The sequence below is a fragment of the Melanotaenia boesemani genome, chromosome 10 (genome assembly GCF_017639745.1).
Source record: "Melanotaenia boesemani isolate fMelBoe1 chromosome 10, fMelBoe1.pri, whole genome shotgun sequence".
NCBI classification, from domain to species: domain Eukaryota; kingdom Metazoa; phylum Chordata; class Actinopteri; order Atheriniformes; family Melanotaeniidae; genus Melanotaenia; species Melanotaenia boesemani.
Window position 1 is genome coordinate 35688593 of NC_055691.1, and position 12060 is coordinate 35700652.

General features: G+C 40.1%; 1 protein-coding gene across 2 annotated transcripts in view; it reads right to left on the reverse strand.

Moving 5' to 3' along the window:
- The window catches only part of si:dkey-246g23.2 (solute carrier family 66 member 2), a 67096-nt gene that overhangs the window by 4294 nt on the left and 50742 nt on the right, over positions 1-12060 (reverse strand). The window contains exon 5 of one of the 2 annotated variants that reach the window (XM_041996611.1): positions 818-4011. The exons of the other annotated variant lie outside the window; for it this stretch is intronic. Coding sequence (XP_041852545.1) covers positions 3837-4011 — 175 coding nt within the window. The 3' untranslated portion in view covers positions 818-3836. Of the gene's footprint in view, positions 1-817; positions 4012-12060 lie in introns of those variants that run through there. 2 annotated transcript variants of the gene reach the window in all.

A 12060-nucleotide genomic window follows, 5' to 3' on the forward strand; every position in this document is an offset into this window, starting at 1 on the left:
TATACACAGGCTTAAAACAGCATGACGTTCACATATTTCTCATTGAGCTGGAAGAGTAGCAAAGGATTCATGAGGTTTTAGGTCAGATTATTGGTAGAAATCAAAATCCATTCTGAAAGTGACAGTATTAGTGGACTCAGCCTCGCAGCTTTTTCTCTCTTTTTCAATAACAAGTCAAACTTTTTCCACCTAAAACTTTATTCACATCAATAATCTAGTAAAGACAAGTCTTTATCGCTGTGATTGCTGGCCAAAGCGAAACCTTTTCTAAGTTACCAGGATCTTTTTCTTAGCTCAAGACGTGACTGCTGTGGGCTTTGGTGTCTCCAAGTCTTCCCTCCGTTGGCTTCAGCTTGTGCAAAATGCAGCTGCCCGACTTTTAACACGTCCAGGCCAGAACACATCACACTCGTCCTCGTCTCAGATTAAGATAAGATTTAAGATAGATTTAAACTTTTGTTTGTTTTTTAAGCTCTTGTCAGACTAGCAGCACCCTGTTTAATTTAAGGTGGTCCCACCAGCTTCTACTGAACGTACCCAGGTCCAGATGTAAACATTGGGGTGGCCGGGCTTTCCAGATCCAGGATCTGGAATAATCTGCACCCTGATCTGCGTCTTATCTCATCTCTGGTACTTTATTTTAATTATGCATTTTTATTGCGTTTGTGTGGTTAGTTTTAATGATGGTTTATCTTTTGTAAAGCACTTTGGTCACCTGAGGGTTGCAGGAAGTGGCTATAAAAATAATTATATACTATCATTATTATCATTCATTCATTCATTCAATCCACAAGGCCAGTAACAACACAGTAGCAGAAACATGAAAATAAATTGTTTATATTTGAGAAAATAAAATGCTAAATGCTTCACATACAGACAGTGGCTGTCAGACAGGTGTAACAGGTGTGATCACCTTTACAGCTTCTGTAAAACATGATATTTAACGGTTTGGCATCTTTTGGTACTTTTTAAAAAAGTGTAACAGGCAGTAATAAATAATCACATTTTGAGCACATTTTTGGTTGAATACATCACACATGGATAAAACAAGACCTACTTCAAACCCTGAGTGCTATTTTAGTGCTATATACCACTATTTTCTTTTTATAAATCTGTGCTGTAGCAGTAAGGCAATAAACACATGCCATGTTGTGAAGTTGCCAGCCATGTGTGTACGCATCTCTGCCCTTGAGAAGAAAAGGCCACAGTGCACCCACATGTTAAACCAAAGTCAGGGAGGCTGCTGTTCTGAGCCTCTGCTGAGGGAAGACAATATAAAGATACACATCTAGTGATATAAGAGTGTGCAATGCAGACATAATGCAGCAGCATGCAGGGCAGATAAGACCTACACATTTTCAGTGCAGCCAATATGTACACACATGTGCATTTTATGCACATTTACATACAATCACTTGATGTAAATCATGGAAAAGACAAAGGACAGAAAACCTGCCAGCTTGCAGTGCATCAAGCAGACATCCGTATTTATCCTTAAATCTATCCCAGGAATATTTAACATGTATTTTAGCACCTCTCATCTTAACATATATGATCTTCTGGGCTCAGGTCAACAGACCCATGCAGCAGCGGTCTCCATGCTCTAAACAAGCGATGCAGTGTGATGTGATCATTGCTGAGGGAAAGTTTGCTGGTTTAGACACAAACTGAGGAGTTAAAAAGGTGACTGAAAGACTGAATAACCCCCTTGGCTTTATTACTAGAATACATCACATGTGGTTAAACAGAAATCTGCTCTGACTACTAATCAGCTGCTGGAAGTGATTTTTATTTTAACCCTGCAGTGGTTTTAGAAGGAGAAACCATGAAGAATTGACTAAAAGAAGCACAACTCATCTTCAGGCTATACAGTTAAATTAGTCTTTCAATTACAAGCAGAGCTTTTAAATAAAATATGTGACTATTTTTTGCATTTCTGAAGGCAGAAAAGAATGATCAATGCTGCTGTGAAGGCTGTTTTGTTTCCCCCCAACCTATCTGCACATAGGAAAGGTAAAACAGAACTACTGCGTGTGGAAAGCATGGCAGACAACAAAGTGGGAGGTAAGAGGATCTGAGCAAATAACCTTGGTTGAGTCATCATTCCAGTTTTCTCAGCCACAACTCAGCTACTTCTGTTAAGAATGCCCCTACACGGGGCAGAGAGAAGATAAACATGCTGTTCATGTATTATATAAACTGTCCTCTATTTAATGAAGCATTTCTTACTTTCAGGTTTGATTATGGCTGTAAAACATGCTAGAAAAACAAATTAAATCAAATCTTAAGAGCTGCCCAGAATTATCTGGTCGCTGGAGAGAGTGTGTGTGTGTGCGTGTGTGTGTGGTTGTCCAGTTAGAGCAGCCAGTTTCATTTTCTCAGCTGACATGGAGGATTAGCTGCTTCTTAGTGGAATCCATTCTTCCCGGCTGTTGGATAACTCTAAAGGAAAATATTATCCCTCCTCGTGCTTGTCCGTCTATCTTTGTACTGTCTTTTTATCATCTTTGTTTCCATGCAAACATATTTTGGGTGATTATGGCTAATTTTGAATTCAGCTAAACCTACTGGCTTATCAAGATGATGCTTTTCTTATGACAGGCGCTGACTATTGTCTCCTGCACCTTGTGAGTAGTATTGGAGTCGCAGTTGCAGTTTGGCCTAAAACTTTTTTCTTTCCACCTACTTGAATAAATTTTACTGTCACCTCAAATGTCAATGTTTAACAACATTTCAGAAAGTGGAAGTTTTGAGCCAGAAGGATTTTGATTTAGTTTTAAAGCCATTTGTAAGATTGAGCTGTGCACCATGAACGTCCAGCCTGTCTCCAAAACCACATTTCTTCTTGGTTTAGGACACACAAATTTGACCATTTAGTTAAATCCGGTTTGTGGAAATTAAAATTACGGTTTAAAAAATGAATAAAATAATTATTCTGACTGTTGTTTCTCTTTCTGAATGAGCAAAGAGAAGACGTCAGCAGATTCAAAACAGTGAATGACAGAGAAATGAGAATGCCACAAATGTTCAGCAATGCCGTCGCACTGAGGATAAAAACGTAAAGCTTGTAAAGCCTGATGCATTTTCACTCTGCAAAGTTTTTGCATTTGAGGTACAATTTTTCTTTGTTCTTTACTGTTTTTTCTTTACCTTGATGAAAAGCTACATTACTTGTCAACTGAACCACAAAAACAGAGTCATAGATTAATAGGCCTGCGTAGTTACTATTACTTGATGCACATTCTGTAGTCTTGGCTGGGCACTAGATGCCAACGGCAAAAATCAATTTCAGCTACACAGACGTGCCAGCAAGAATGGCAGCGCACACACACTCACACGCACGCATAAAGCCAGACATACATGCATTGTATCACAACAACAGTCCACTGCAGAGAGGAGTGTGAAACAGAGACTCATCAGTCAAGGAGAAGGTTCTAGTGCAGAGGTTCTGGTGCAGGCCTGGTTGCACCAGTAGCCATCACAGCAGCACAGTTCTGCCGTTATTAAGCTGCCAGTTTGAGTAATCTTTCCCTCCACGTGTTCACTACAGCCCAAGAGTCCACATAATGATCCACAAAGAGCAAATAAATAGTAAAAAAAAAATAAATAAATAACTACCATAATGCTAATCATACTCAGGGCAAAGAGTATTTGTTATTTTGACCTACAATACGTGTTTTTATGCTAAATTTGCAGCTTGTTGCCATTGGAGACAGTCTGTTTGAATCTGACTGAGAGTCTTTAACAGAATACTGAACATTTAAAAAAGTCTTTGGTTTTCTCCACCTTCTAGCACTCGGTGTTATTCAATGTCAGCCTCATCACAGAAGTCATCTTCAGCCAAGTTTGGCCCGGGTGTCCTGGCTGTAAAACAGCACCTGGAGCAGGATGGCCACGTCAATCAGGATCTGAACAGAACCACAAACCCAGAACTGAGCTGGGCTTTCATTTACTACAAAGTAGGTGGTCTTGAAGATATCACCGGCAGTCCACAGCAGCACCATCGTCACACTGGATGGAGACACAAAAGACACGGTGAGGCTCTGAGTTCTTGTGTGAGGAATATGTTAGCATCTAAGCAAGCTGCGTTCTTGCAGACTTAGATCAGAAAGCTAAATCCATTTTATAGTTTTGCAAACAGCTAAACGTGGGTGACTGGCTTCCCATAGGTTCTAAACTTTTCTAATGGTACTTGTTAAACAGCAGCTTCATGTTGGAAACTTCTTGAGGTGTTATTCTCAGCAAAGAAATGACGACACAACCTTTCATGAAATCAAATAGCTTCTTTTTCTACAAATAAAGCAAAGACATTAATATGCTTAGCAAGGTTGTGTTACCGCTGGCAGAGCCAAGCATGCTGCTTCAGTCCTGAAATATTCTATTCTTTAAATTTCTCTTTTACCCATTATACAAATAGCTTTTGTGCTCATTAGATTCCACAGAGGCAGAAAAACAGCATTAATCAGCCCAGACACTTGTAAAGTAAAAGTACGAGCTTAGAGAAAACATCTCGGTCAGGACACTCTTCATTCGCCAGGTCAGCAGCTTGAAGGGCTTTTCTGACATGACAGCATAGAAAGCACAGCTCATCTCATCCTCATCACTTTTTCCTGTAGTATTCCATACTGTTCCTTCCTTCCCATCTTTGCTAGGCTCCATTTGTTTCTGTCTTGACACATTTGCTTTACTGTTAGTTAAACGCTCCCCTTCACACTCTGCTTTTACCTCTTTCTTACTCCAACTACTCTCCATCCGCTCTGCTGTTCTTGCTCTCTGGACAGTACAGTCCCACAGGCCTGAATGTTATATGTGTATATTCTTTTTATTAGAGCTGACTGGGCCTGGAGACGGAACGGGACCATCATTCATCAGTGAGACATACAGTAAGGGTCAGAAAGGGGTGAGGGAGAAAGACAGAGACAGAAAGTCTGCAGAGGACAGCATTTATCTAGCATGCAGTAAGAAACACAGGACTGAGACAACACAAGCACCAGAGAGAAAGAGAGGGACCTCTGTGAATGGGGATAAGACCTCTGTGAGATAGAAGAAGATGATGAGTGTGCATGGGGGCAGAAGCAGCCTAATGACTATGGGGGACAGTCCTGCATTACCCTTCAGCTCCCCTTCAGAGTCACATCAACCCCTCTGGGCTCCCTGTGGGCCTTTATGTAGAACTAAAATATTATTAGCATTTTCTTCTGCCAGACCATGGAAACTGCACTGCAATATTACTCAAAATACCCAAGAATACGGCAAATATAGATAAATCTATGTATTATAAAAATGTGATTAACGATACAGAATTACAGGCTGTAAAAGGAACTGTTATAAAACTGATTTATTTGGACATACTGGACCATAAAAAGTGCACATCTGGACAGTCACACAGCTCTGTTTGCGTGTATATGTCCATAATTAAACTTAATGACTGTCAAAATAAATGTGTGCCATGCTATTGCAGTGTGTATCACTGAACATTTTTCTTGCTAAGAAGTCAGTATTTACTGTTTAATACTGGGTTTTTCTAAATCTTTGAATTCATTCGGTCAAAATCGGTAAACGAACTGAAGGACTGTCTTATTAACTTCCACTTAATCTCCAGTAAGATTTGAGACCTCTGCACGTTGCTCTTATTACCACATTATCACTTCAAGTGTCCATGAATGCTTCTTTTGGCAGCCCCTCGTCTTTGCTATAATTGGACCAGAAATCAGATGTTAGCTGGACCCCTCGCCTCTTTTTTTCCCCACTGGGCCTTTTCACTCCTCACTTGGACTAATATGAAAACACATTTATATTTACCGGCTTTCAGTTTAGTGTAAGAGTTTGATTTTTATTTTTGGTTTTAATTTAGCTTTTTTTCTATTTTAATTGTTTTTATTAATATTACTTTTGTTCTTATTATGTGGCTGCTATTGTTGTACAACACTTTGGTCAACGGCAGTTGTTTTTAAATGTGTCCAATAAATAAACTTCAGCTTATATATGATCATTATTTATCATATTTTATCAGCCTCTATAGTAAGTTATGATGTACATAAACAATTAAACTTGCATTTTAAACCACTGTAAGTTAATATGTTGGAGGAGATCAATTATTTTTTGGATGTTGGTAGTTACATTTAAATTTAAGTTTGGAAAAAAATGTACAAATATGAGTCAAACAGCTTAGCATGAAAGCAAAGCAATTCTACCAGGGTTTGAATTACACTGGGGCTCTCAGGGAGCCTTTGTTTCGACTGTGTACCACAACGTCATGAGTCATGTGCATGTGAATACATACTACTATATATATTATGTTAAATATTACATTATTATATATATTTGTGCATGGTAGCATGGTCAAAAATATGGTGACTTCCAAAACCCTTCTGCTACTACTGTATGCAGCTGATACAATCTGAAAAAGTAAAAAAAAAGGGGGATGTAATGTAAATGTAAATGTTTTATCACAGCTGTGAACCGAATACAATTTCTCCTCCCCATTTATGAAGCTTATGATCACTTTTAGGCCTTATATTTTAGGTTTTCATCATCAGGTGTCCAGAAACAAAGTTATTACTGGTGCTGAATTTTGGCATTATGTCGGCGAGAGAAGCTGTAAAAGTTTGCTTATCTTTTAACCTTCACTCAGCCTGTATTTTCCAGGACACCTCCCTGCTGCTGCCTAACCTTAACCCCTCTTCCATCGCCTCCCTTTACGCTGATGAATTCTTCGCACACCCCCTTTGGCTAATTTCTTTGCTCAGGAGACGCACAGATCACTAATGGTTTAGTCGTTAATAGTGTAATTAAGGAGGGTGGTTCAGCTATATAAAAAGAGTTTGTACAGCAGAGCCGGGCAAAAGAGACGAAACACCAGTTTAAGGTCATTCATCTCTAGCAAGCGCATGCACACATGCATGTACACATGCACGCACACCCCTTTTACATACAAGTGTTTGTTTGCTAGTCTAATATAGGTCCATATGCTGGTGGTACTGCATGAGGTCCGTCATTCAGTTGACAGTTGATGAAAGACACAGGTAGGACCAGACGACTGAACTCGGTCCTGAGTCCAGCTTTGGCCGTCCTCATGGAGAAGAAGTGATAAACACACACAGTCTTCCCAGTTCAGCCCAGACTGGACAGGTTTCTCATTGACTACACTGTCCTGAAACTTTTATCCAAACTAAAGGGCCAGACATGAGAAGGAAAAAATTGTGGAGAGGTTTCTAAAGAGAAAAATGCAAGAACATGGAGAGGTTAACGGAAACTGACAAAAGATGGACAGCAATGCAACCAGGCAGGGGGATGATATATTTAGAGGGGCGTGAGAAACGAAACCACACTGATAGCTGCAGAGTGACAGGACAGGAGAGAGCGATAGTGAAAGCGAGAGGGGGTCTGATGGCAGTGCATGACGCCTGTGCTGCACGTTAGCCTGGCAGTAATTGTGCTCAGTATTGAACGAGAGCTGTCAGGTCTGTTATTAGCTCCTACAAGCCGCTGGAGTGGACAAGTACAACACAACAGGAAACAGGGCTGAGAGACCATTTATGAGACAAAATGAAAAGGGTTTACTGTATTTGTACAATTTAGTGATTTAACTAACCAAATATTTGCTAATTTGTCTGGTGCATTCTAAATGTCACTTTGTGAGAATTAATCTTCCAATCATTCAAATACCAGTTCCTTAAAGCTGCTAAAATCAATCATACTATTTTTGTGTTATAAGACTTTCCATTATAACATTAAGCCCCAAACATTGTGGGGAATAGACTTCAGGAAGGCCTAATCAAAGCATGGCAAAGAGGAATCCTTTAGAAGGATCCAAGCTCCTTCTTGAAGCATTAAATTTAGCCTCTGTTGCTACGCCGGCTACAGCAATCTTAAAGATGACCTCAATGCCCAACAAACTCCTGACTGAGAGGCGGGAGGGGTGGTGGTGACAGGAGGTTTGAGACTTCCATTCTGGAGATCCACATTCAACTTGTCAGAAAATGTTCATCATTAACCTGCAATTTGATCTATACTTCATACAGAAGAAAGAAGGGACTACCTATGGAGAGTTTTTATTACTTGTTTCCAAGATGATGGAAACTATATCCTGGCGCGGATTAATAAATAGGCTAACCTAGGCTGCAGCCTAGGGGTCCCATGTGTCTAAGGGGCCCCTATTGGTCAGAAGATCTTGAACCTTGACTTCCATTGGCCCACTACAAACAGAAAATGAAAAAGATGATTGGCTGAATGTAACCAGATCCCGTTCACTAGAACATATTAAAAAAAAAAAAAAAAAAAAAGAATCGTAGAAAAAAAGTCCAATCACCATCACACTCAGGTCGGGGTTCTGAACAGACACTTGACCTGCATGAAACACTGGTGGTTTGCGCCACCACCACTCCAGGAGTTAGCCATGACCCACCCATTGTGAGTCCTTATGTGATGGCTGCTTCACCTGGTGCACCTGAAGGAGCACCTGAGAGCGACAATCCCGTCACTTACAGTACTGATCCTGGATGCTGGAATAAAATTGATGAAGATATGCAGATTTATTTTATTAAAATGGGTCCTGAAGCTTGTCAGAATGAAGATGCGGATGTTGCAGCTTCAGAGAGACAACACAAACACCAGAAAAGGTACTTTTCTAAAACCCTATTTAAAAAGAAACTGGCAAATGGTGAAATGATGCCAAGGAAATGGTTGCTTTATTCCACCTCACAAGGTACAGTGTTCTGTTTTGCATGTAAACTATTTGGGGACAGTGATCATCAGTCTGCACTCACTGCAGGCTACAGTGACTGATGCAGCTAGTAGCTGAACATGAAGGATCAGAGAGCCTTAACTTAACTTATGTTATGTGCTGTGCTGTGCTGATGCTGGATGTGTCAATTCAGAACTGAAAAAAAAGTTTGACAATGAACGTCAATACTGGACCGAGGTGCTAAAGAGGGTGGCAGAGAGAGGACTGCCCTTCAGGGGACATATAACATAACCTGACAATGGAAACTTTATGGGTATTGTGGGAGTCATTAGCGAGTTTGGTTCATTCTTGAAAGCGCACATAAAAAATATGGCAATGCCGGCAAGGGAACGCCCTCTTACCTCTCGTCATCTACGTGTTTAAAGTTTATTGAACTGATGGGGGAACAAGTCATGACGGAGATAATCAGTCAGATAAAAATGGCAAAGCACTTTGCAATTAGTGTCGATTCGATTCCCGATATTACACACACAGACCAGCCCACATTCATAATGCGGTATGTGTCACCAGCTGGTTGCGTTTCCTTAAGTTTGAGCCAATCCACAGTCCCTCAGGAGAGTCACTTTGCCAGCCTGTCCTCGATATTCTACAAGAAATGGGGCTTGATATCAGTAACTGCGGGGGTCAGTGTTATGATAATGCCAACATGTCTGGTATTTACAGTGGCCTGCAAGTGCGCATCAAAGAGATTAACCCTTTGGTTGAATGGTTGCCGTGCGGCGCACACACACTCAATTTAGTGGGGCTGAACAGTGTTACCTGCTGCATTGAAACAGAGGAGTTTTTTAATTTTATACAGACATTGTATAATTTTTCATCTAAATCCTTGTCCCGTAGGCAGACTATTACAGCAGGTTTACAGCCTAATGAAAACCACAGGATGGAGACTTTAAAAAGTCTGTCTGTGTGACACAAGATGGTCAGCACAAGCGACAAAAGCACTGTGCCAGAACTACGGCAAAATTCAGGAATCACTGCAAAGTTGAGTGATGACATAAATCAAAGTCCAACTGCTCGTAGCCAGAACAACAGTTTTTATCGCCATCATAGACAGACTTGCTGCAGAACTGGATCGGAGGTATCACTCCTACAAAGACATTCATTTGGTTTTTTGAACAACATTGCATCTATCTTCACACAAGATCTACGCACAGGCGCGGCTAATCTCCAGAAGAAATATCCAGGTGATCTGGAGGACAGTTTAAACAGCTTATTAAAGAAAATGAGGACACATCAGCAAGGGCACTTCTACAGCTTTTAAGAGGAAAACGTCTGTCTTCAGTGTTTCCAAATGTTGACATAGCACTGCGACTATTTATGACTCTGTAACAGAGCGATCTTTTTCAAAACTAGGACTAATTAAAAATAGACTGAGATCTACAATGGGCCAAAACAGACTGAATTACCTGTCTCTGATGTCCATTGAAAGTAATATTCTTCGCAAACTGGATTTTACCAGACTGACTTCTCCATCAGAAAGGCAAGAAAGAAAAAAATCTAAACAGGTAGAAATGAATATCTGACATTGTGTAGCTGTTGCATGATGATATGGTGTGCTGCTTGTCTGTACTGCTAGATTATAATGCCTTTTTTTAAAATAGTTTTATTTTGGTATTGCACGGAGCAGTTCTGTGTATGGTGTAATTTTGTCTCACTAGTGCCACAGATGTTTGTACGGAAGCGTCCAGCTGCCACAGCCATGAAAAAAATATCGAAGCAGTTTCTCGTTAAAACGAGATATAAATCACGTTTTAACGAGATGTATTTATCTCGTTATAACGAGAATCTTTCTCGTTATAACGAGATAAGTTAAAAATGTATTTATCTCGTTATAACGTGATAAGTTTATTATAAGAACATAGCCTGTACTGTATACAGATGTTGTTACGACCTATATTGGAGCAAAATACATTTCATGGAAAATATACTCATCAAGCAGAAACTTTTCAGTTCTTTGTGACAATGATTAATTGTTCTACTCTGGTTTATTGCTGTACAGAAATGTGGGACAGTTATGAGAAACACGTAGGTCACCTGCCTGCGCACAGTGACACGGTGGGTGCCTGTGTGTCTGAATTGCCACAGAGCAGGCATCCCCAACTTGGGACCTCTTGAGCCAGTGTCCTGCAGGTTTTCAGTATGTCCATACTGCAGCACACCTGACTCAAATAATGGGTCGTTAACAGGCTGGTGCAGACCTGGTTTATTCTTGCACACAAGACCGTTATAAGCAACACGGTGCGTCACCTGCCTGCACGCAGTGAGACGGTGCGTGCATGTGTCTGAGTGACAATAGGGTGTGCGCGCTGCTTTCAGTTAATAATATGTTGTCTCCTGACAATAAAAATGAAAATTATAAAGGCTTTATGCACCGCTGGGACTGGGAGAAATAAGTTGCCGACATAAAGACGTGGTCCTGTCTACTTAAAGGGTGCAACGTCAACAAGTGTCCTCCAAGCTTCATCAAATCTCTCCAATGAAGTAAAACTTAATCCCATGTAGTAAATTAGGAATTTCTCTGGAAATAATAAACCACACTGAAAACCTTCAGGACACTGGCTCAAGAGGTCCCAGGTTGGGGATGCCTGCTCTGTGGCAATTCAGACACACACAGGCACGCACCGTGTCACTGTGCGCAGGCAGGTGACCTACGTGTTTCTCATAACTGTCCCACATTTCTGTACAGCAATAAACCAGAGTAGAACAATTAATCATTGTCACAAAGAACTGAAAAGTTTCTGCTTGATGAGTATATTTTCCATGAAATGTATTTTGCTCCAATATAGGTCGTAACAACATCTGCATACAGTACAGGCTATGTTCTTATAATAAACTTATCACGTTATAACGAGATAAATACATTTTTAACTTATCTCGTTATAACGAGAAAGATTCTCGTTATAACGAGATAAATACATCTCGTTAAAACGTGATTTATATCTCGTTATAACGAGAAACTGCTTCGATATTTTTTTCATGGCTGTGGCAGCTGGACGCTTCCGTATGTTTGTATTCAAACTTGAAAAGTAAAAGTGTTTTTGATCTGTAAGATGTACTCATGAATGCCATTTCATACATGACAAACATGGGGGCCCATTCCCAAAATTAGCCTAGGGGCTCATGACCATCTTAATCCGCCACTGACTATATCTTTATACTTCTTCTTCCACTTTTGTTTTGTGAGTTATGTCTTTGAATATGCTAAGGACCTGAAAATATCTAGAATTAGATACAACATGAAATAACAAAAATATCTTTAACTATTACCATTGCTTAAACATTTCAAGGCTATTGAGATGTATTTCAAATGATTC